Source organism: Syngnathoides biaculeatus, chromosome 9 (genome assembly GCF_019802595.1).
Source record: "Syngnathoides biaculeatus isolate LvHL_M chromosome 9, ASM1980259v1, whole genome shotgun sequence".
Classification (NCBI taxonomy): domain Eukaryota; kingdom Metazoa; phylum Chordata; class Actinopteri; order Syngnathiformes; family Syngnathidae; genus Syngnathoides; species Syngnathoides biaculeatus.
In genome coordinates, this window is record NC_084648.1 from 31905140 (window position 1) to 31932123 (window position 26984).

General features: G+C 39.9%; 1 protein-coding gene and 1 long non-coding RNA gene across 2 annotated transcripts in view; one reads left to right on the forward strand and one right to left on the reverse strand.

Moving 5' to 3' along the window:
* LOC133506152 (zeta-sarcoglycan) overlaps window positions 1–13521 on the forward strand; it is a 188332-nt gene extending 174811 nt beyond the window's left edge. The window contains exon 8 of the mRNA XM_061829983.1: window positions 13312–13521. Coding sequence (XP_061685967.1) covers window positions 13312–13521 — 210 coding nt within the window. The remainder of the gene's footprint in view (window positions 1–13311) is intronic.
* LOC133506153 (uncharacterized) lies at window positions 1–26124 on the reverse strand. The gene is made up of 3 exons (XR_009796413.1): window positions 26044–26124; window positions 411–562; window positions 1–260 (listed from the first exon to the last, which is right to left on the reverse strand). It is a non-coding gene; the product is annotated as an uncharacterized LOC133506153 (long non-coding RNA).
* Window positions 26125–26984: the final 860 nt, after the last annotated feature.

Here is a 26984-nt window from a genome sequence, read left to right on the forward strand (position 1 = left end):
TTCATCTGATCCAGTCAGGTGTAGCCATTGACGGGGCACTCACATGATTCTTTTGGCAGTTTTGTGCCAATGCCCTTCCTGACGCAACCCACACATTCTTTATCTTAACATACATCTATTACTGCAATCTGAACGAAGTACTATCAGTGTTCCTCATTCTGCTGGTAACGATAAAAACATTTTATTAAGAATGTAATTTGGAGATGTTGCTTGACTGAAGTGTTGCATTTTGGCTGCTCTGCTTCAGTTTGTCCATTAACCTGTGGGTAAAGCAGCAGAATAGCGAATGAATTTGTGCGCGTTAGAAAGGATTATACACAGTCATTGGGCCTCACAATGGAAATGACACTTTCAAATTAAACTGGCTCGCACAAAATAAAACAACAAATAGACTTAGAGATTTGACTCACCCCACAGGAGCACAAATATCAGTTGGGATGTCTGCCTCAGAGCCACCGTAGTTGGCTTTGAATCTAAGTTGGAGCATCACTGGAGTTTTGGATGTTCTGGCCATGCTGGTGTGGGGTTTATCCAGATTCGATACGAAGGTTTCCTAAGGGTACTGAGAAAAAGGACAACCGATGTAGAAATTAATGCATAGAGTGTGAGGCGTGTCTTCAGATCACTGCCATGTCATCCCCTTCAAACTCTGCAGCAATGTTGGCAGCTCTCATAACTGAATTTTACAAGATATGACGTTGAGCTTGTATACACAACTTCTTTGGTGTACAATGTTGAGGTCTGTTTTCAGTGGAACCTGTCTTTTTAAAGTAATCTATCTTCAGCACATTTTCAAAACTGAGTGCGTGGGTTGCGCTCGAGTATAAAGGCAAACTCGGTTCCAGATAGCCGTAGTGACGTCACCACAGTTGCCACACACGCGAGTCTAAACAGGACCTTCGTGTTTTTTTGTCGCGAGTAGAAATAAAATCATTTTCCCTTCGTATTTCATGGGGGGGTTGAAATTGTGGTGAAGAAAGTGAGTGAAGTACTCCAAAGAGACAGCTGGATTGTCATTTTACGGTTGCCTTTCCATGCTTACGGGTTTAAGTGCATATAAAAAACCCTCACGAGTGTCACATGAAGGGTAGGGGGGAATTTAGTTAGTGTTGGGCAATTAGAGGGGAATGCTGTAGCTCCAGTGACACCTAATTCTCTACCTCAGATTGTGTTTGTGCTTGTACATTCAGGATAGCCATCTTTTTTTTTAATTGCTCATTTGGAAAATACTATCAAAAGAAATTTTTTTGTCAGGTTTTGAGACTATAGGGTGAAAGCTGCTGCTGGCTACCTGTGTGGAATTAATGTTTGGGAACAATGGAGAAATTACAATATTTGGAGGATGAAAGCTCTCAGTAACATTAATTTATTCATCCATTTAACATACCACTTAACCTCACTAGAGTGGCTGGAGTGCTGGAGCCTATCCCAGGTATCTCCGGCCAAGAGGATGGGTAAACCCTGAACACCGTGACATTCACGCCTACGGGCAATCTAGAGTCTTCAAATAACCTACTGTGAAAGTTTTGGGCCTGTGGGAGGAAACCCGAGTACAGTACCTGGAGAAAACCCACAAAGGCACGGGAGAACACACAAACTCCACCCAGGCAGGACCGGAGTTGATCAGATCTCAGCAACATTTTGTGAGAAAAAAGAAGAAATATGAAGTACTTCATTTTGGCACACTGAGGTAATTCAGAATTCAGAATTACGAACAATGAACTGGACTACTTCATTTTTGGAACACTTAATACACTTTTGAACTAGTTCATGTAGAAAATGAAGTTTGCCAATGCTGACTATATCGCTCGGTATGTACCACATGGTGATATTTACTTGCCACTCTCATTCTTTGTTTTATTTATTTCAATTCTTGATTGAATATAATTCCAGCTGCATGTTAATTACATGTCTTTTGTACCGCTAATTCACAGTGTGAATGCAGGTCAGTATAACAACTTACAGTGGCCTTGCGCATGGAATATGTATGTATGTGAATGTACATGTGGTCACGCAGACAGGTCATACTTAACGTCGCTTTGTCCTTCAATCATTTGGTCTGTTGTGAGTCAGTCCATTCAGTGAGCCTAATGGTCTGTGTAACACTCTCAGATTGTGTCACCATCTGCCAACTGTTTGTGTTGCTACAGGCTTTTTTGCGTGTGTGAGTGTGACAATTTGTCACTATTTGACCACAATTGGTAAATACTGGGTATGAACATTGTGTGCAGAATTATTTGTGGTGATTAACACGTGCGAATACTATTTTCTTGTGTTAAACAAGTTGATTATTTCTGAAGTTTCACCTCCTTTTTCTCAAACTCTCCTTTTAATTGTATTGGTATTGTCGATGTAACAGCAGCAGCATTCCATCTTGGAGTGGAATAACAGTTGAAAGGTGTCGCAAGTTGAAGAAAGTATGGTCATACAAGTTAGTTTAGTGATTCAATGGATTGGTAAATCCTAGACAAAAAAAAAATTGTACAAAATAGTTTTGAGTTTGTAAAGTCAACGGCAGACTATTTATAACTGTTTTTAATGTGGCCAATTGCACGGCCTTTAGAGCGGGCATATCATGAATGCTAGATTTTGTTGGTTTTCTGAGAATCTTCTACACCCATTTGTAATTTGTTTGATGTAGCAATAAAAAATATTCTGAAAATGTTTATTAATCTGGTTAGTCACATTGGACTGTTGGTTTTATGAGAATCTTCTGCACCCAAGTGTAATTTGTTTGACGTAGCAATAAAAAATATACCGAAATGTTTATTAATTTGGTTTGTCAGACTGGACTGCTCTTATTTTGAACTACTGTAAGTACAGTAGATACTTAAAAATGTATGATTTATGCTCAGCACACATAATTGGTGCCTTTTAATGTCGACAATACCAAGACATGAGCTGTCCATGACATGGAGGAACACCCTTTCACACATCCATGATTTACAGAAAAAAGCAAAGCAAACAATGTTTTTATAGTGTATTTCACAAGGTACAGTAACTCAAACCATTTTACATGAGTGAAAGCATTCAAATACATAAATAAAAACATTTGAAATGTACAATGTAAACAGCTTCTAGTGCAATAAATGTCATTGAAATGGGGAAGCACCCTAAAACGCATGAGAAAAAAATGCTTTTAGTCAAGATTTTAAAACATTCACTCTTGTGACTGATGTCACCTCTATTGGCAACTTATTCCATTTTTGTGCTGCATTATAGCTAAATACTGCTTCACCAAGTTTGCTTTGGACTCTGTACTCCACTATTTGACCTGAGTCTGTCTGTCTCAGAGCTCCACTGGGTTTGCATTCCATTAGCGTTTCCTTCATGTATTCAGTACCAAAACCATTTAGTGATATATAGACCAGTGCCAAAACTTTCAAATCTATTCTAAAGCTGTCTGGAAGCCAGTGCAAGGACTTCAGAAATGGAGTTATATATTCTGACCAGTTTGTTCTGTTCACAACCTGAGCAGCATGAGCTTCTCCTGGTCTCCTGGACACATGCAACCCTTGTCTTCTTTAATTGATAATTAGTAAAACTAAAGTTATGGAAATTTCGACCCAAGAATAGCATATGCAGGCTGAACAGGAGAGTTCCGAAAACTGACCCTTGAGGGACTAAGTGGAAAATCGAACTGGTTGAGACAAAATATCACCTAATTGATCATAAATTTCATTTTTCTCTCATTAGGTAATATTGTCCTAGTGCTGTTAGTGAAGTCAATGTTATTGCTTACAACTGTAAACTGTCCTTTATTATCAAATAAAAGTAGCATAAAGGTTTTACACATTTATTTTAACTTAAATTTTTGCATAATAACTTGGTAAAATCCTTTGTGAACAGTCCATCCATTCATCTTCCTCAACTTATCTGGGTTGTGGTCTCAGAGGAGATGTTGATTTTCATCTCATCTGCTTCACACTCAGCTACGAACCTCTCCAGTCCACAAAAAAAGGTAGACTGATTGGGCGAACTCCCATGCAGCCTTGAGGACCATACTGAGGGTGTAGCGCTGGTCCACTGTTCCAGGGCCAGAACAAAAAACACAGTGTCTCCTCCTGAATTTGATATTCAACTACCCAACATATCCTCCTCTCTAACATTCCTGAATAGACCTTACCAGGGAGGCTGAGTAGTGTGATTCCCCTGTAGTTGGAACACACCATCCAGTCCCCTTTCTTAAAAAGGGGGGCCAGCACCCTAGTCTGCCAATCCGGAGGCACTGTCCCCAATGTCCATGCAATTTTGCGGAAGGACAGCCACACAACATCCATTTGGAACTCCGGGGAAAATCTCATCCGGGGCTTTGCCACAAAGGAGCATTTTAACTACCTCGGTGACATAAATTCCAGAAATAGGAGAGTCCGGCTCAGAGTAATCAGACTCTGCTACCTCATGGGGAAGTTATTCGGTAAAATTGAGGATGTCTTCAAAGTATTCTCCCCACTGACTCACAACATCCCGTGTTAAGGTCAGCAGCACCCCATACTCACTATATACAATGTTGATGGTGCACTGCTGCTCTTCCTGAGATCCTGGATGGTGGACCAGAATTTCCTCAAAGCCATGCAGAAGTGTTTTTCTATGGTCTCACTGAACTCCTCCCCTTCCCGGGTTTTTGCTACAGCAACCAACAAAGCTGCATTCCGTTTGGTCAACTGGTACACACCAGCTGCCTCTGGGAGTCCCACCGGCCAAAAAGGCCTGATTGGACTCCTTCTTCAGATTGACAGCATCCCTCACCATTGGTGTCCACCAACATGTTCAGGCATAGCCATCAAGAGGACTGATGCCAGAGACCATGCGGAGTTTGGAGGAAAGTCTGACTATATCTAATCAGAACTTTGTGACCTCACACACTAGTTTGGGCTCTTTCCCTGCCAGAGAGGTGATGTTCCACATCACTAAAACCACCTTCTGTTGCCAGGGATCGGATGCCAAGTTCCCTGCCTTCAGCCACCGCCCAGCTCACACTGCACCCCACCCTATGGCCCCTTCCACAGGTGGTGAGCCCATAGGAAGCCTTTATGAACTGATATGTCATTACTTGGTAGTTTTAGTGAACAAAATACATTCCATCAGGTCAAAAGTCAGCACAAATCACCAAAAAGATAGAATGATCTCACATATCAATACACCCAGAGAAAATTCAATTAACTTGTCAGAATTTGATACAGTTTATCAAAAAACTGGAGTGAAAACTGTTCAGCACTTGAAACCATCAACGAGCTGTTTCGACTCAATAGCATCTGACTTTTTCAAAACTATTGTGAAGTCAGTGCTGCTTGAGGTGCAGCAAATAATCAAGTGCTCACTTCAGTCTGGCGAGTTTCCCAAAGCTCTCAAAGTAGGTGCTGTTAAGCCTCTTCTAAAAAACAGAGCACTAGACGATTCTATGTTAGCAAGCTATAGACCCATCTCAAATCTCCCGTTCATAGCTTCTCAAAGATTCTTGAGAAAGTTATTTTTAATCTACTCAGCAATTTCTTGAAATTAAATTGACTTTTTGACAAATTTCAATCAGGTTTCCGAACTCATCATAGTACAGAATCTGCTCCTATCAAAGTGCTAAATGATATAAAGTTGAATACTGACTCAGAAAAAGGTGTCAATTTTGGTCCTGTTGGATCTGAGCGCGGCTTTTGATACGGTAGATCACAATATACTGCTAAACAGGTTGGAAACGTGGGTATGACTAAATGGAACAGTCCTTAAATGGTCGAGGTCCCAACTGGAGGAAAGGAGCTACTTTGTGATCATTGGAGGTGCTCGGTCTCAGCGAATGGCTGTGACCTGTGAGGCCCCTCGACCTGACTTTCAACAATCAAATCAATCACAAAAACTGCCTTCTATCATCTGAAAAACATATCTAGATTGAAGTCTTGTATGTGTCAAGCAGACCAGGAAAAGCTCATCCATGCTTTTATCTCAAGTAGACTTGACGACTGTAATGGTCTTCTGACTGGACTCATCCAAAAGGGAATTAAATAGCTACAGCTCATTCATAATGCTGCAGCTTGGGTTCTGACCAGACCAAAGTGGTCAGAGCATGTAACTCCAACCCTAAAGTCCTTGCACTGGCTTCGAGTTAGCTTTAGAATAGATTTAAAGTTCTGCTACTGGTCTATAAATTACTAAATGATTTAGGTCCTGAATACATGAAAGAAATGTTTACGGAATACAAAGCCAGTAGAGCTCTGAGATTGACTGACTCAGGTCAAATAGTGGTGCGCAGAGTCCAAAGCAAACATGGTGAAGCAGCATTTAGCTGTTATGCTGCACACAAATGGAACAAGTTGCCAACAGAAGTGAGGTCAGCCCCAAGTGTGGATGTTTTGAAATCCAGGTTGAAAACTCTTCTTTTTTCTCATGCTTTTTAGAATATATCCACTTTTTGATCATATTACTTTTACTGTATGCAGTTTTAATTTGTCTTTTTTTAATATTGTTTGTCATTTTTATTACTTTTATCCCATTTTGAAATGTTCTATCTCTTTCTTTTCAAATGCTTTTAATTATGTAAAGCACATTGAATTACCTCATGTATGAAATGCGCTATACAAATAAATTTGCTTTGCTTTGCTTTGCTTAGTGAAAATTACATAAAGTCCTTTGCCAAATAATGACCCTGCGGTCCCTTACATTGTCAGTTGTAAATGATAATACCTAATTGTTTAACATTACATAAAGGTTTCAGTTGTCAGTAACCGTTGCAGCTAATGTTGACCTCAAAGTATAGTAACTATATATTCGTTCTGTAGTGTGGTTCTAATTTGAGCTTGTCTGATTCCCAGCCCATACAAATTGATTAACTCTGTCATTCATAAGGGTACCCTTATTCTTGTTGTAAGATGCCAACGTGACTTGCTCACATTATTTTGTGCATCCCAAAAGTCGAGTCATGTTTATTATTGTAGCCCTTAATCACAAAAGACTCTCACAAGGCTTCACAGGCTCACAGTTCACAATGATCAACGACACTCTGGTCTAAACTCTCCATCAAGGGGGCATTTGTGGAGAAAAAAAGGAAGAAACCTCGAGAGAGGCTCACAGATGAAATGATCGGCCTTCCAGGATGGAACTCAGTTAAGCAACTTTTATCACATAGTATGGAAATGTGGGATGTTAGTTAAAAAGCAATAGAGATACTCTAAAAATAGTGCTTAAAAAGACTCACTTCTTCAAAGACTAATTTCAAATGAATTAATCGTAGTGGTCATGCACCAAAGACCAATGTTTACATTTTTGACAAATAGTAACATCCCACCCTTAAAGCTGCCAACACAAACTTAACACTTGCACACACTTTCATTTTGGATAAATTCCAGTACTAATCCAAACTTAAGCTTCAACAAATGATTTCTGTTGTACATACCCAAGCCTCCAAGCGTCCATGGCTCTACCTCCACTCATCAGATTTCTGATCATGTCTATTCCCATCTCATTTTCACCTCCTGCCTCTTCCATTGATCCTTTTCTCTTTGTAAAACATCAACTCTACCCTCCCTCTTCTTTTTTTTTATAATCAGCGTCCACTGCCTTTCTGATCTTCATCTTTGTGGTCATACCGACATTGTATGATGTTGTTTTTTTTCCATTGTTATGGAAGAGAAAACTAATTCAAAAACAGTGGAGGGCCTTCAGCTTCCACAAAAATTTCACTGCTCTCCTCAACATGCAACAGTTTCTTTTCCATGGAATTTCTCTTCGCTCCACTCAGCATCCAGTACATGTTTTTTTTTTTTAATCATATAATCAAAAGTAGGCCTGTCACGTCACTCTAATCAGCCGAGAGCCTTAACTCAAAATAAATTGGCAATGTGACTATTTCTTAAACTAATAAGATTTAAAGTTTTTCTCGGAGGGCCAATGAGCTGGCCCTCAGTAGTGTCAGCACTTTCGTGTCCTCTGATTGGTTGAGCAGCCATCTCGAGTTTGATGAACGCCTGTCGTTATCTGCACACATTAATCAGCATCTATGGTAAGTAAGATGTATTTCATGGCAATTGTTTGTATATCTTGAGTCATTACATAAATATTGATCCTGAACTGCTCCAGGTGACATACATGGCACATTTGCAAGTTGTTAAATTGTGTTTTTGTTTAGTATTGATTATTTGTGAAATTGCGCTGTGATAGTGATGGTATTAAGACGTGGATTAATATCGGCAAGTTCCACTGAATTCCCAGGTACCACTTGTACCCTCCGCCATCATTCAGACGGTGTTAGCTCATATAAACAAAACCATCTCTCTTCATTCCCCCACCCAATTTAAATGCCGTAGTTCATTTTAGGTCTCATTCCAATGCTGGGTATGCCGTGTCAAATTATATTTAGGCCATGTTTCCAATCATGACTGAGTTTGTTCCTCTGAAACGCAATACCTTAGCCCAACTCAGCTTTTATCGGAGAAGCAGGAGGACGGTAACAGGTTAGAGTATGTGATGAAGACATACCTTGACAATTGAAGATTGTGCACTATTTGTGTTGTCCTATTTGGTGAAAGTTGCTCACATACTGTAAGTTTTCAATACATCAATTTGCCTAATTGTGTCAAAAATCAGAGGAACAGCAATGGGCTGATTGTGGTGGCAATCTTTTTTAAATTATTTTAAAATATTTTTCAAAGTTGTGGTTGGGACCCAAATGATTTTTTTATATGCATTTAATGTGGTGTCTATCATCACTTTATAAGCTCATGCAATACATTGTGTTGTTTGTTTTTGTTTATTTCTAGGTTTTGAGGCTGGGGACAAAACACCTTGCTTATTTGAGTGTTTGTCAAATTTACCATTTTTTTTTCTTCAACTATACAACCAAATCTATTTTGGTGGCTGAACAGGCAAACTGTGCAAAGGTCTTGGGGCTATTTTCTTGTTTTAATCAAATTTTGATCGCAGTTCCTTTGATATGCAGAGGTGCCTTGACACATGAATTTCATCTGTTCCATCACCATGCTTGCAACTCAAACAAAACATTTCGAAATCGTTTTTTTCCCCATTGAAATTAATTGGATTGTCACAGATAAATTCCAGCCTCCACTCACCCCCAAAAAACAACAATAATTGTACACAAACCCCCACATTTTACTAAAAATAATAATTCATGTAGTAGTTTTTTTCTTGTTTTTTTTGTGGATTTTTTCTTTTTTTTACAGGATATTTTTTTAATGTACAGGATTATTTTTTTTTCCATTTACTGAGCATGTTTTTGTCTACAGTTTATTTTGTTCAATATTTTTTTTTATTTAGAGTATTTTTTTTATTTCTTACATATGTTTTAAGGCTGTTAAACCCTTAACCACACATTTTATGAACTTTTCTCAGACAGACTACAATTCTCACATTTCTGTCATTTAAACGCTCTCAAAGTTCAAACCTTTGTAGATTAAAAAAACAAAGCAAACTACCATAATATAGACTGAAACCAAAGATCAAAACCTATTTTGACCAAAACATTTTTTTGAAAAATAAATCTAGAAATGCTTTGCTTAGTGAAAATTACATAAAGTCCTTTGCCAAATAATATCCCATCCATTTCCTTCTGCTTTATCTGGGACTCGCTATGTGTTTTCCTATAAAAAGAAAACCATGATAGTGTTTAGAAATAACTTTAATTTTAACAATCAGTCTATGCGGTTGGACACACATGAAATTATTAATAGTGAATATAGTGAAAACGCATATTTTATAGCTCCTCTGGGTGTGCCTCTTCGTCCTGGTGTATCTCTGCTATAGTGTATTTTTCCGCTGAAACACCTTTGTGCGGCTGTCTTTTTGCGAGTTATGGGTCATTGTTGGCAGTCATTTTTTTCTTCTGGGTGAGAATATTCACCTTTGAGAACAGTAATGAATGAAATATCAAAGGGTCCCATTCTTGTGCAGCTCACTGAAGTTTATTAGCCAATCTCATTATGGTTGTCTAGCAATCAAATGTTGGTCCTTCCTCCTCATCCTCAACACTTATGTCCTCTTCTTCCTCTTCTCCCTTATCCCCTCGTGCTGGCTTTGCCATCTCTGACAGATCATCAGTGGCATTTTGAAATTGGGAGAAAAGTTTTAAACATACAGTACAGCACTAAAGGGCCACACTGCAAGCATCAAACAATTATGTAAATTATTCAAGATGAATTTATTCTGTACATAATAGGACACATGGCATAAAGGAGATTGATTGACAATGGATTACAGTCCCTTAGTCAGTCAGGATGCAGAGCACAATGCACATTCATGTGCTGTAAAAGAAAAAAAAAAAGCCCGCTACACTGTAAAAAAATTTACACACACACACAAAACAAAACAGTGTGTAACAGCGAGGGAATGTAAAGTGAACTGCGTTGTAGCAAGGGAAACTGCATTTCAATCAGGAAATACTATCGCCAGCATCAAGCATGCGAACTGAAATTCTAAGTAATCTACATTATGTGGATGTTTCAAATGCAGGAGTATAATCGTCTTTATTTCATCTTAAGTTTGACAGTCAACTTCAACTGGGGCTGGCATTACACAGCCTCAAGCCTAATTTTTGTTGAATTGTTAACTTTGCCAAACTGCTGTTTGTTGTAAGTTGTGTTGACTTGTTGGCAGCCTCCATACAATACTCCAATCTCAAATCCAAGAAAAAAATTGGTTGAATGAGGGATTGTATGTTGAAAAACTTGCAATTTGAGTCATCTGTATGTATATCACGGCACTGCTGTACCTGAAGTAAAACAGTGAGGGACTGAAAGTATCATTACATTACAGTACATAATACAAGTAGTAGTAGTACAGAAAAAGTACGGCTCCATAAACTCCTATGTGTTTCTTTCATCTTGTCCCTTCCGGGGTCGCCACAGCGTATCATCTCAGATGAACGCATATATATGTTTGGCACAATTTTTACGCCGGATGCCCTTCCTGATGCAACCCTTCTCAGGGAGTGGAGGCCCCCTCCTGTAACGAGAAAAATTGATGGCTTCAGGTTTCCCTTGCCTGGGCACAGGTCAACGGGGGTCCGGTGCAATGTGAACTATACAGTAGCTGAAGGCAGGGACCTTGGCGATCCGATACCTGGCTACAGAAACTAGCTCTAGGGACATGGAATGTCACCACTCTGGCTGAGAAGGAGCCCGGGCTGGTGCAGGAGGTCGAAAACCTCTGACTAAATATAGTTGGAGTCGCCTCGACGCACCGCTTGGGGTCTGGTACCAGTCCTCTCGAGAGGGGTTGGACTCTGTTACACTCTGGAGTTCCCCACGGTAAGAGACGCCGAGCAGGTGTGAGTATACTCACACCTCCCTCTGGAAGAGCTAGATGAAGCGGCTGGGGAAAGGGAAGTCTGGTATCCCTGCTAAAGCTACTTCTCCCGTGACCCAACCCGGAAAAGCGGTAGAAGATGGATGGATTAGAATACAAGTAGTTGCTCTGTATATTCAAAAACCTGTGAAGTATACAGTATTTCGTGAGACAACAATGTGACCACCCTGAATACCTGCCACTTTAGTTAACCAAATTTTGGGGGGTATTCACTTATATTTTTTTATGAGGAGAGTGAAGAATAATTATCATTGTTAGATAGCGAAAACAAAAAATATTAATCAGGAGCTGAGCCTTTACACGTTCATTACTGTATCTACAAGTGCCTAAGGAGCACATACGTTAGGAAATCTCATGTAATTATCCAGGGAATGTTGTGAGACGAGGATGTTCATATTTGAAAGCCATTGAGTCCATTTGAAATGTTCTGGTTACTCGCATATCTTGATCCGGATTAATGGCTGATGGATGTTCTGCTTTTAGCTATGCTGATATTTAAAAGGTAATTGAAGCTCTAACTTTGGCTCACGTCATCTTACAAAGCGATAGTGTTTGTGCATGTACTTTTTCACCCATCAAAATATGCCCCGTCAGCCAAAGTGAAATCATGAGTTAAACTAATTGCTTCTCACGTGATTCCTCACTTGTCCTTTGGCTCGCCATCAAGTTGCCATCCTGTCTTTGTTTCCCACCTCCTACTGCACATTCTCTTGAATTGTCATCTCCTTAATCCAGCAGGCATTGCACTCCACATTTCTGAAGTGCAATCCCTTTTTCTTTGGTAAACCCTAAAGTCACTTATTTCATCATCCTGTCAGTCATTTGTCCCTGTATTTATTTTCCCATCTTTTGAAAATGGCAAAGTAAAATACTACTTTTATCATTCTGTCTTCCTCATCTGTTGGATGGATTTCAAGTTTGTGTACATTTTCAAGACTTTCCACATTTTTAGAGACTCCTGATCGTACTTCCTAATCATCAGTCAAAGCTATCTAACACAATGAACTTCTGTCGTCCCCAAATTGAGTGAAGCAATTCTTCTAGCACATCTGACATCTGATTGGATTGAATTCCTGTATGAAAACCTAAAGTTTGGGCCTCTGTGAAGAAATTTCTGAATGTTTTTCCCAATATTAGCTTTTGGTTAGACTTCCTTCTTTACAGGAAAACCGATTTCTTGTGCAACCTCAAGTGTGGGGAGAATGTGTCGAAGTGTCAAACTGTTGCCTCTGAAAGCCCAAAAACAGTACAGGAAATGTCTACAAAACATTTAAACTTTCAACACTGTCACCCAAAAAAATGAAAAAAACAGCATAATGGAAAATGAGCAGAAAGCAGTAAAGTCACCTCACTTCACTTTTAACAATAATTGTCAGACAAAACATTCCACAATACTTTTGAGAACTCATGTTGCTGTCTATCAGTGGGTGCTAATCTAATTTACAATACTTTGTGTACTTTTCTGACTCATACGGCCGTCATCATTTTGCTTAGTCATCCCTGTGGCTAAAATAAAAAAGGTCAACTACTTCTTCAATGTTGCATCGACATTGGTGGAATACCCGGTAATGCTGTATCCTTAATTTGGCTACATTGATTTGCATGTAAATCCTCTTACTTTAACCTATTTTGAGATGTTTTTGCTTCTTTTCAAAAATGTTCATTTTGGAGTTATTCTGAATTTGTTTGGGGGTTTTTTTGGCTTGGTTTTTTTTCAGCATTTAAAGATTTTGTTTTCTAATAGCTTTGTTTTCTAATACCTTTTGGTTTTAATTCACCACTCTAAGTGATCACTTTTGGTCCTCATCATTCTTACTGTCAATCACCTAGGGTCTGTATCTCAATTACAAGTTTTAGTCGTTTGTCTCTTGTGTTGACTCCCCCGTACAATTCATATACCTACATCAAACTCCTCCTTTCTTTATATTACAAATTGTTGTTTTCTTGTTTATCCCTCTTTACGGTCAAATTTTGAATGTGTAAAACTTACATTCTTTATGTTCTCAGATCTTTCTAGATGCAAACACCATCCGGCTGGGCAACATTCCCCTTGGCAGTGCAGCGGACCCTCTGGAAGGTGCAGCAGCGGGTACTACCTACACCAAACAGACGGGTGTCTATGAACTGTGTGCCTGCGCTAATGGCAAGCTCTACCTATCTGCTGCTGAGAAAGGCTCCACCTGCCAAACAACTAGTAACTTTTGCCTTTGGAGTTGAAAGTAGGTCGACAGAGAGCAAAAAGACAGCAGACCATTGGAGAGAAGCTGAAGCTAGCCAACACACTGACTCAATATGGATCATGACTGGCACTAAAGCTATACCGTAAGCCAAGAAACCAGTTGCCATGGATTGTGTGGTATGGCAATTCATACACAGTAATATTGATAAGATCTGGGCAGCACTAGTCATCATGGGCTGTGGACAGTTCCAGCTAAAGACCTGAATCAACAAGGATAAGAACTATAAGAGGGGATAATGGACCACCAGCTCAAGTCACTTGCTAAAATGGACTCGGACAATACATCATGAGAGTGAACATAATTTGGTAAAGCTGACACAGTGATAAAGGTGTCACTTGAAGGACATGGATGGACAACTGTACTATGTTGAACTATCAGATATCCACGCCCTTGTGTCCGTTATGGTTTTATCCGTGCGAAATAAGTGGTCATCAGCCAGAAAGCAAGTGTAGAGTTCATAAAATGACCAAAAAGCTAATAAAACAATAGTAAAGACCCCAACCTCACCAGCAGGAACATGGAAAAGGATCGTGAGTTAACCTCAACTGATGATTATGTGCTCAAGCTGTGGCCAGCTCCCGCTTTTGGTTTTATCTAATGGGAATCCGAGGCTAGCTACTGGACCAAGCTATAACCAGAAAGGCCTTCCCCCCCTTGCCCCTGTGGTATTTTCACCCAAATATTAAAGAATGACTGACCTCCTTGCATTAATCACATAACAGCGTCAGTAATTCTCAGAAAATAGCCAGTTGTGCTTCAGCCTTCATATCATTCTCTCCGTATTACATTTTTTTCCTCACCTGAATTATTCCACTAATGAACCCTTTCGAGTCACAATTTACTATTGAAATTTATACTTAAACATATTTAGGAATACAAGCACTAGGGAGAACATCAGTAGGATTGTTGTGACTACAAGTTGCTCTTTCCTTTTTGTTTTGTATGGTGGATGGAGGCTCAGGTTACCGGCAGATCAACAGGGCCATGGTGTTGGTTTCACTATCTCACCCAAGCAACAGTTTAATCAGTTCTAGTCTTACAATGGACTTTAAGGGTGTGTTGACTCTTGTAATTTTTTTTTTGGACAGGACTAAAAAAGAAAAAAAAAAACACAAGCATTCAGCATTCACACTGGTAAGACCAAATATTGACGAGTGTAAAGCCGATTTATTAAGTCATATTTGTGAAGTGTAGCAGACAAATCGTTGTTTTGAAATGGGTGAACAAAATACACCACAAACTACAGCTTGTTACCAGGCAATCTTAAAGGTCAACTGACACCTAAAAGATAATTTTTAATGTTTTTAATGAAAAAAAGTCAGCCAGAATGAACCCATCCATTTTTTCACTACACGTCAGGATGTTGTAGTATATGGATTTTTGCCTCTGCCGCCATGAAAATCCATCCATCCATCCATTTCCTTCGTCGCTTATCCTCAAAAGTGTCGTGGGAAGTGGTGGAGCCTATCCCAGCTGTCAACGGGCAAGAGGCAGGGTACACCCTAAACTGGTTTCCAGCCAATTGCAGGGCACATCAACACAAACAAACTCACAATCACGCCTAGGGGCTATTTAGAGTGTCCAATTTGCGGTAATAATGGATGGGCTGACAGAAGAGGTTAGACTGGAATCCCCTTGGACCATGATGTTCACAGATGCTATTGTGATCTGCAGTGGAAGCAGGGAGCAGGCAGAGGAACAGTTACAAAGACAGAGCTATGCACTGGAAAGGAGAGGAATGAAAATCAGCCGAAGTAAAACAGAATATTCGTGCGTGAATGAGAGGGGCAGAGGAGGAAGGGTGAAGCTCCAAGGAGAAGAAATAGCGAGGGTGGACGACTTCAAATGCTTGGGGTCAACAATGCTGAGAAATGGTGAGTGTGGTAAGGAAGTGAAGAAACCGGTCCAAGCAGGGTGGAAGAGTTGGCGGAAGGTGTCTTGTGTTCTATGTGATAGAAGATTATCCGCTAGGATGAAGGGCAAAGTTTATAAAACAGTGGTGAGGCCGGCTGTGATGTACAGATGAGAGACGGTGGCTCTGAAGAAACAACAGGAAGCAGAACTGGAGGTAGTAGAAATGAAAATGGTGAGGTTCTTGCTCTTGTTCGAGTGAACAGGCTGGATAGTATTAGAAATGAGCTCATTAGAGGGACAGCCAAAGTGGGATTTTTTTGAGACAAAGTTAGAGATAGCAGACTTCGATGGTTTGGACATGTTCAGAGGGGAGAGAGTGAGTATATTGGGAGATGGGTACTGAAGATGGAGCTGCTATTCAAAAGAACAAGAGGAAGACCAAAGAAAAGGTTGATGGATGTTATGAGGGAGGACATGAGGACAGTGGGCGTTAGAGAGGAGGATGCACGAGATAGGCTTAGATAAAAAAAAAATGACAAGCTGTGGCGACCCGTAACGGGACAAGCTGAAAGAAAGACAAGAAGAATAATTCATGTTAAATGTTTTTGGAATGTCGGAGGAAACCGGAGTGCCCGGAGAATATGGGGAGAACATGCAAATTCCACAAAGGCGGGTCTGGGATTGAACCTGGGACCTCAGAACTGTGAGGCCAACAATATACCAGCTGATCCACCATGCTGCCCCATCAAAATCCTCTTGAGGTATTTGTGTTGAGGAAGAATCAGGAAGTGTCATTTTCTGCAGTAGCGGGGTCGAGTGTTCATATTGGTTTGTACCTATTGTACTGCCGAAAAATTACTTCTTTTTCATTGTGTTAGCCAAAATGCCAGTTGATTGTATTGCTGGATTTTGCTCAACCACTCGGGAGGATGTATTCACTCTTCACACTTTTCCAAAAACACCCAGTTTTTCGTGAAAAATAAATTGCACAGGTGCAAACGACGAGAGCTTTGCGGGTTCTAAATGACAGGTAGGTGTGTATAGAGCTATTGAAAAAAAATAGTTGTGGGGGACTAATTTGTCTCACAGTTTATAACATATGTTATGTGTGAATTTAGAATAAATCCCCTTGGTCTCACTGGCAAAATATAACAAAGCACTTGTATTGCGTTGAAGACAATTTAATCACACACAATACAATACAATACAACACAAAACAACAACAAAATAGAAGTACAAAGACAGCTTAGTAGCCTGTAACACGAGCTAACTAGCTAACTAGACCTAGTCACCAAACTCGAAAAACTTTTCCGAAAACAGCAATCATAAAAAGCCCCATCCGCGTCCGACGACGTAATCCTTCTCTCAGAACATAACTAAAGACCCGCATCATAATAACTTAATAAAATATGTAAGTTAGGGGTAAAAAACGTGTTGATGTGTGCGCCCGTGGCATTGCTGTTGCTCACCGGCGGCCGCGGCATTATCCCCGATGCGAAGGTGGATCGGGCAGGGAGGAAAAAGGAGCCCCCCCACTTCACCGACCACCGATGTCTGGGCACATCCGAAGTAATAACTTCGCCGCAATGGGTCCTCCTAAGTACACTACATACACAAGACTTGTAAAAGTGTTGGGAAATCGAACAATTATAGGTCTGTCATTTTGAATATTTCATTAGGTTCCTTGAGGACTCTGCTGTTGGTTAGAAGTGATCCGCATATATGAATTTGTCTCAAAACGAAAGGGTAATATTGCCCCGGTCACTTCACCCGATTGTGAGATGTTCTCTTCTTTGAAATGAGCTTCAGTTTCAGAAGGGGCGTCAGAAAAATCCAAAAATCTCTCTTGTTCTTCTCCCATACCAGGTGGTATGGCTTGTTTTCAATGGCGACTCACCCAGTGTGACATCTGCAAATGATGTTGCAGGCAATATGGCTGCCACTGGTATGTCGAGTGAGACTTCCGCAACTTTGATCATTAATGACATGCTCTCTGCTCTTTTTTTTTTTTTTTGTATAGACATTGAAGTGAATAATATATGTACTTTTCATACCAATATCTATCAGTTGGCCTTTAAGTGCAATGTGAACACAGCCTCAGAGTCTCTTCCTGTATTCCCAAATACCCATTTTCTGAGCTGCTTATCATCACAAGACTCACAGGAGTGCTGGAGCCTATCCCAAGTTCGAGGAGCTGGGGTACACCGTCAACTGTTTGCCAGCCAAGCCCTAAATATATTTACTGTAATTTCTGTATATTCCTTTTTTGGTTTTCATAATTTCAGTTTTAGAAACTATGAACCACAACTGGTTTGTTTCCCCATTTATGTGTTGCTTATCTGATATTTGATTCCACTAAAAAGTCTTGCGACAACTCTTAAATGTATTTCTTCAGTGGTCCCCCTGAATTCTTAATCTTACCAACCAACACATTTGGACATTTCTCTTCCAACTTTTTAAGAAGACCCTTATGTGGTCCGGCATGCTCAGATGAGATTAGTGTGGAACAACCTGACCCACCAAAGATCTTTGTGATTATGAGTGAGCAAACCACTCAAGAAAGCTGTTTTAACTGCGCCTCCATATTTTCTGCCATTTTTGCTTTGTTGGACAGGTGTCCCAATACTTTTGTCTACATAATGACTACAGGAATGTGTTTCATCCATTCTGGCTGACCTTTTAACAGCTCTCCAAACTCAACAATAGATTTAACAAAAACATTTCGTAATGGTTGGTTTCTTTTTTAATGATAGGAAAGGTGTGATGAGAGTGTGACAAATGATTTGAATAGGTGTCATCCCCCCACAGTCCAATGGACAATGAACTGAAGGAGTACGTGCTCAGTAGGATGAAGGCCCAGAGGCTGACCGATGGACTGTTTTTTACAAAAGCGATACACAGGTGCCTTTGCTGCTGTTGGTAAAAGCACATCCCATTCTGGACATTCCCACTCCCCTCGGTGGACATCTGCAAGTGTCAGCCTATTTATCGACCTACCTACCCATTTCCTTTTCTACCCCCACGTAGTCTCAGTATAGCCAACTTAAAAATGAACTACAATCTTGTTTTTGTTTCTGACTTGTTCTCCTAACGATTTTACTCTTGATAATAAAAAGCACAAATGATGCCATGTATATAACAAGACCAATAAAATAACAAAATAAATAAAGATATTCTTTTTAAAGTGTCTCGAGAACGGACAATTTTTCCTCTCTGCTCCCATAGGATCTGCGGTTTGTATTCTAGATTACATGTAATTTAATTCAAAAGTGTACTTTTCCAACCTTTCCAACCTTGAGCCATCTTGCTAAATTTATCTCACCTTATTTATTTGTATTTATTTCAACAAGGATTGGTTTTAGCCTCCACTTTGGGTTAATTGGGGTAAACATGTGCCTCTATTACTTTCCTGACACGCTGTGCTAGAGCTTCTAACTCTATGTCCAATGACTTGACACAGATTTCACCTTTAATTCGTTCGCCTAAGATCAACATCTGGTGTTCATTATTGCATGAACGAGAGGCAACATGGAGGGATACATGAGTGATCTTATGGCTATATATTACATGACATCTGTTAATAACTATTGCATACATATATATAGTAAGATTAATAAGAGAGGGGTTTCTATATTTTTGTAGTACCCTCATAAGACTCAACAGCATTGAAAACTAACCCTATTGTGGATTCATTTTCTCGAAAAAATTAATGTAACCATTAAATCCATCCCATCTTAATAAAAGTGGTAAAGTAGTAAGCAAGGTCTGGAATCCATAAAAAATTGAATTATCAAAAAGCAATCACCAATAACAATGCGGATGCTCCGAACTACAGAACAATGCATTCCAGGAGAACATTGTTAGAAGATACAGTTTTGTTTTGTAGTTTTTTAAGTAAATATTTTGTTACCCACCTATTTCTCAAAAGGTGTTCTTGAGCAACGTGGTTTTAAATTTTAACTAGATTTTTTCATCTGTAGGGTGGACGATTAACTGCCCGTGGCCGCAGTCCATCCACTGGACAACAGGGAAGCATGATCATGTCAGAGCTGCAGCTTTACCAAGAACTACTGTTTGCTATCAGAGTTGTCAGGAGGAGCTTTAGCAATAGTTCGCATATTCAATTGTTCAATTAAGTTATCACCCTGGGGTAAGAGGGTATTTACTGTACACGTATGTTTGTCGATGTGTACTCCACACAGTCGGCAAACATCCAGCACACCGATGCCAGCCTTAGGAAAGCACGCCAGACTGCAGGTTTCCATTTGTCTGACAAGCCTCTGTCAAAACAAATGCATTTCCCAGCTTGAGGAGGCCATTTCCATCCCTGCGCAGCACACCTTAGGTAACTTGAAAAGCGGTCTGTGATTTCCACAGTCTAGTAAAACAGAATACACATCGGTGTGCATCTGATTTACTGTATTTTCAGCAACGTTTTGTGATCATTTTTAAAGTATGTAAAGTTTGCATTTTATTTCCACCTTTCTGCCCCCCACACTTAGTTCTGTTTCAACCAAACCAGTTATTGCTTTTGATAATAGTGTACGGTTCATTCAACTCAGTCTAACAGGGGATGGCACTTAAAAACAAATGTGTCAACACCAAACAATTGTGCCAGCCACGAGTTTGACACGTGGTTTAAATGATGAACCTTACACAATGATGTGAGTGAGATAGTGAATTGAATGCTCACTATTTTTTCTCCCCTACTGAAAGCTCTCAGAGGTGGAATCAGGTGCTGATTTTTGCTGTTTATTAATGCTCATTAAGTGCTATTCATTGTATTTTGTCCTGTTTTTGCGAGAGATCAGGGACATTTTCTCAAATGATTAGTGTATCTTCATTGCAAACATGAAGTTATTTCAAAAGTCGATATTGCTTTTCACAGTAAAATGTGCTGAACAAGGCCTGTGTTCTTGTTCTGTGGGGTGAAGCAGTCATTGGACTTCCAACACACCTTGGGCAATGAATACAGCACTGAGCCAATCGGCGTAGTGAATGGAGCAGGACGACGCTGGCTGGCACCTCTATTTTGGAGGTCATGTGGTGGTCATTTTCGATTAAATGCAGACATTTCGGTGACATGCTGCCCATAAAGAAATCTTCTCCCTGTAAGGCCATGGAAACTTTGATGAGCAGTGTAACGTTTGCTTGCTGAATGGGTGCATGCTCCACATTTACAAACCAACACCAGTGCTTCTTGAACTTTTTACAACAATGCCACCTGAAAAAATACAAGGCTCTCAAAGTACCACCATCATGACCAACATTAAAATACTTTAGTGCATTAGGCCAATGTATTTGTGAAAACCGAGGGAGAGGTTTTATTCCTACAAAATATTCACTGTATATTTAATATTGTCAGAAATGCAAGACACTAACAGGCAGTTTAAACAGTAACATTACACTCACACAGATCTCAAATTTATAGTTAAGTGTGTGTTTCTTTCGGCGTCGCCACAGCGCGTCATCTCAGATGAACGCATATATATGTTTGGCACAATTTTTACGCCTGGTTTACCAAACCAGTGCTCTAACCACTGAGCTACGGGGCCTCTCTCAAATTCATAGTTAAGTATATAATACAAATATTTGATAAGGATTTTAGAGAACTGCATGCATAGCTACAACTAGAAATTCTCACTGTCAGAAACTTCAGTGCCTTATTCCAGCAAAAGTAATGCACACAAATTATGAGAAGCTTTTCTCACACCGATCGAAGGTTGGAAAGGTAAGCAAAAAAACTTTTGTGCAAAAGGTAAACAGTTGTTCGCTGGTTCTGGAAGCTGTCAGGATAACAAGCTTCCTTTGCTTTGACTGCGCTTGTGCCTCAGCAAGGTTCAAAACTGGACTTCGATTGTTTCAGTTAATCACGTTTTCATCAAAGAAAATCTCCCGGTTTGTCCACAAGTGCCTCTTGTTTTGTCACGATGGTGTTTGATTGTGATGGATTCATAAATGTATTGCTGAACACTTGGCCACAAACCTCACACTGCGGATCAGGTTCTTCCTCTCGCCCTCTCCAAATAAAACCAGATTATATGTACTATAGTTGTAGTCATTTTTTTCTCAATGCCTTGTACTTGTTCCCATAATAGCCACTGTCAACACCTGTGCTTGGATCACGCGTATCCTCTTCAATGACCCATATTTTTGTTTACAGGTTGAAGCCATTCTAATGGTTTGTTTGAGCTTTCATTGTTTCGTTTCAGCGTTTAAACCTTGAGCTTGCCTTAACAAACTCCTCCTGTCTGACCTTTTCAAATATACGCATCTTGAATTCTTTATTTCAAAATAAATTGTTACTGTTTGCCAAAATCATTCCAACACAACATTAAACTAACTGGTGTATGTAGTGCAACCTCCAATGTAGATTCATCCTTTGCTGCTTCCTTTGACATGTAAATCCAATCACAAATCACATTCTGTTACATCCGTGGCCACCCAGAAAATCGGAAATTATGGGACTCATGTAGAATATGCTCAACACAACTGCAGGGTTGCAACAATATTCACTGATTATTTCTGGTACCACCAGAGGGGGGCCCACATCCCACTTTTGAGAATCGCTGACCTCCACTAATTGACAGTGTCAATCAGTGGGTTAGGTGGTGAAGTGCTGCATCCGTGAGTGAAACTACAACAGCTCTTTAAATGCTTTTTACCTCACAGCCCAGGTTAGTAGTCGCCACTCACCCCAATCCACCCAAGTAGTTCTGTACGAGAGGAGTGAGGAATGCTGATTTGACACTTCATCCCCAAAAGTTAAAAAAAAAAAAAAGTAATTTCACCTCCGTCTTATGGGTGGATCATATGGGAACTTTAATTATCTTGTGTATTTTGACTGAAGAATGTCAGAGGCGTGTGAAATATATTCCACCTGCTTTAAATTGGTGCCGGGGGTCCATTTTGCACACCTTTCTGCAACAATAATTATCATATATTTGGAAATAGAAAAAGATATAGAAGTACAATTACTTCTTGCGTTGACAAGAACAAAAAATATTTTTTTCATCAAACATTTTGGATTAACTGCTTTGTTCTGCAATTTAAGTTTTCATTTTAGACGCCATTTTGAAGATTCGTATGCTTCCAACTGTGGGAATACTTTAGGAGGCCTTAAAGTATTTTTCTGTTCTCCCTGCACAAAGCCAAGTGCATAAAGGCATGCAAGGCTATGGGATGAACTGGAACAGAGATAATGAGCCATTCCGTCCCTGTAACACTAATGCTAGATTTACCTCGATATCACTTCTATCTCATTAATCTCATTAGTTGTGTGATACAATCGTCTTGTAGTGTTATTGGAGTTGTCAACATATTCTTGCACAACATGGTGCATTGACTTAGCTTTTTTCTTGCTCTTCATTGTAGCATTCATGGCCGCTCACTCGGGCTGGAGGTGGACCGTAGCTCAGGCCAGCCAGATTCATCAGTAATCCGCTGCTGTTGTGAGCTCCCTTTTAGAGGTCCCATATCTTTTGGCTTTGCTCCCAATGAATTCCATGGAGGTTTGTTGGATAATCCGTTATTGATTCTACAGACCACATCTCTCCTTGTTGTTGAGCTAAGTGGCTGTTTGTTAGCACTGCTCTGCTCACTATTTTGAGACATCGGTAAGGTGGTTTCATTTCCCGACTGTCCATTCACATCCAGGTACACTTCAAGACGGTGGATCTTCGTTTCTAGAAGTGAGACCCTCTGCAGCAGTTCATTAGTCGTCAATTGAACAGAGAGGCTTCTTGATGGCTGATCTTGGTGCTAATGCCAGGCTTCTGTTAATAAGCATCAAGCTTTCATAATGGTGAGAGGTTATTGGAAAATGTAGAAATGTGGCAACAACCTTGGCTAGTTAGCTCATTCGGTAGCGAAGGTGTACCAAGTCACATTGCATAATTTAATAAAAGCGTTGTTAAGTTGAATGACCAAAGGAAAGTATCCAAAAAGTGCTCAAAGATGCACAACCTTTCCAATGTAGGCGGCTATAAATACTATATTTGGTGATTGATTTTAGCGCCGGGTCAACAGTAACTGGATAAAAGGACTGGTGAGCTCACCAAAACCTCCCGCCTTCCGTCGCCCATCTCACAATCCCCAAAAAAATTGTTGAAGTTGAACTAGTACAAAAAACAGCCCAAAAAGCGCACAGGGATACATAAACTCTATATTTAACAATCAATTTAGCCCATTTAGTATCATTTTTTGTTTCCATTGCTAATATGACTTATCCTGCCATATGCCAAACAAAGTTGATATATAGGATTAAGCTCTATTGGGTCTAATAGTTCAACCTTCTCTGAGCCCAAGACTATGGCCATAGAGGTTAGGGGTCTGAACTTTCAGGTAGCAGATTTCTTTTTCTCCAAATCCAACTACACATTTTGCATCTTGCACGACTGGCATATGTTTGAAATTATATGCACATCAGTTTTCAATGTAAAGCCAAATATGCGTCCCTCTTAGTGTCATTCAACTTGACAAGTGGCACAAGAAAACATTACATAAGATGTTCATGGAGACTAAAGCACCCTTTTGAATGCAAACTTTCAAAGAATTTAAACATCCTTCCAGTAGGAAGGCAGGATGGTTATTATGACTGTGTTGCTTAGAGATGAAATATCGTACTTGTATGGGGTGATGGCTACGTGTCATTACATGATCCCAATACATATTTTTACTTGATACAAAGACAAAATGAGAATTTCCAGGCGATGCGTCATCTCTTTCTCTCTCTCATTCTTTTTGACATTGTTCTAATGAATCCCAGTAAAACCATCAACCATGTAATATCGTTGGGATAATTAATTTGGTGTGCACTCTGTCATCCATTCATTATAACAACTATACAGTCTAGGCTATGTTCGCTCCACATCTCACTATGGGGTTACAGAGAAGATTGTAACGTTAACACCCACATCTTCTCCTTTTATCATTTTTCACCACAGGAGGTGGTATAAAAGACAAAGTCGGGATTTTCTTTAAGCAAGCAGCCCTCAGGAGGCCTGTTATAGTGGAAGTTAATTCCTCGGTCAGGGGTATCAAAGTAGCACAGACAAAAAGGTGATACTGAAACAGTCCGTTCTTATTTAATTACTCACTCTCTGCAGGATTTATGGCCCTGTTCATGTTTTTTTAATGCAAGTATAAATTGTCCCATCTACTCATCTATTGAAAATTAGACCAATTACCGATACATGTGCAGGTGCATGGGTCATGAATTTTGGCCATACAATATTCAGAACAAGCATCTATTTGTTTTGCGTGTACTGGACATTTTATATAAAACTCAATTCCAATGAAGTTGTGTAAAATGTAAATAAAATCAGAATACAAACAAATCGTTTTTGACCTATATTTAATTGAATATATGGCAAAGTGAAGATATTTAATGATCCCACATAGATATAATTGTTTTGAAAATATTCACTCATTTTGAATTTAATGCTTGCAACATGTTCCAAAAAGCTCGGCACCCTATACCACTCTGTTACATCTCCTTTCATTTTAACTTCACCCAATAATGATTTGGAAACTGAAAACGGTAATTGTTGAAGGTTTCATGGTGGAATTCTTTCCCATTCTCTTTTCCTGAGCAACATCAGTTGTTCTATAGTCTAAAGCAGGTTTGCTCAATACATCGAAAAAAAAAGAGATGTCAGCCTTTCATCCATCTCATTCCTTGATTCAGGTGTGGTCAATATGTTGATCGTGCGTGTCAACTGATTGACCGATCCTGGCCTCTTCTGACATCTCACTGTGCATGTGCTGGCTTTCTAATTACCGTTTCTCTCTTGTTTTCTCCATTGGAGTCGAGGCGATGCACATCTCTCTTGGTAGATCGTAAGAGGGTGGCTGCTTGAAAAGTAGATTTTGGGGTAGAAAAGAGTGTGAGCATCCCAGGTATAAGTTCTTATTCTTCTTATTACTATTATTATTTATTTTAGTTGAAGGCATGAAGAAATTACTCCATATTTCTCCTGTCTGGCCAGTTATGTGCTATGATGTAGCCTACAATGAACACAAGACATGGAACGGATGAAAGCTTCATCACCTCAGTCACTTTTTTATATTCCAACATAGTTCTTGTTGACAATTGGCTGGCAGTTTTTATGTTTTATTTACATTTTTATTTTATGAAAAAGCGCTTTGAATTTTTTTTTTCTTGTTGTGTGAATAGCACTTACAAATAGATTGTTTGTTTGATTAAAATTTGCTTACTGGCAGTTTCACTTTGTTGTTAATGCTGATTCTTAGCTGGTTTCAAAAATCTGCTTGTGCATCTGCTTGTACAACTGCCTTCTGCTGCTGTCTTTAGATTGTTCAGCTTGCATTTCCTGGTGACTGGCTGTCAAAAACTTAGATGCTATAGCAGTTCCTCAGAAAAAAAAAAGAATTTTCCACATTTTGAAACATCTGAGATGTGATTCTTCAGTTTCATGCAACTTCCTTTTGTTTTTCCAGATTGGAAACTGGCACGCTTTACATGACTGAAATAAACAAGCAGCGTGTTTCACGTTGTGTGACTACTAGAATCCTAAGGTGAGGAGAGTATAGCAATATCCCCCAATCAAAACAGCGTAGAAATGAATGCAAGTGGGTGCAAACAATTAAAATTCTCGCTCACTTTTGCAAAAGCACCTCTCACCTTCTGATTTCCACACTTGCTTCCTTTCTCCTTGCTCTCGATTCTTCACTACGCTCTACGCTTGCTTCCAACTGAGCTTCGCTTGCTTCCAGTTTTACCGGGGATGACGTCACCGATCAAGACTTGACTAGACGATTTCCGATTGGCACCTACCTGGGTATCAATGCGTGTGCATTTTAGCCAGGCCTTTCCACTACATGGAGCTATGGCATCTGGAGAATGTGAGGCTTTTGGTCCATCAACTAGCAAATATGAATGCTTTTGTTTAATAAATGTGATTCAAGGTCCTCCTTCAGGCAGCATGGTGGAGCAATTGGTTCGAGCGTTGGCCTCACAGTTCTGAGGAGTGCGGTTACATTCCCAGCCCCACCTGTGCGGAGTTTGCATGTTCTCCCCGTGCCTGCATGTGTTTTCTCCGGTCACTCCGGCTTCCTCCCACATCCCCAAAACATACGTTAATTGGTGACTCAAAATTGTCCCTAGGTGTGATTGTGAGTGTGACTGTTGTCTGTCTCCAGACCCACTGTTGAAGCCATGGTCCTTGTGATCGTCTAGTCAAGTCTTAATCGGTTACCTCATCCCCTGGTAAACTGGAAGCAAGCGAAGCTCAGTTGGAAGCAAGCGTAGCTCAGTTGGAAGCAATGGACTGGAATGAATGGAAGCGAGTGTGGAAATCAGAAAGTGAGAGGTCCTTATGGAAAAATAAGGAAGCATTTTAATTGTGTCCACTCTCTCGCGCACGTTTCTATGTAGTATGAGCTCTCGTTGTTATGATATCAAACTGACGCCATAGACTAGGCCCCACTTTCTTGCCATATTCTGATTGGTTCAATCTATTAAAAATATTAAAGATGGACTAGTGGGACACCGCTCAAGATTTCTTAAAGTGGTTGACCTGGTTTCATACTGTATTCTGATTGGTTCAATTTACTGTCTATATT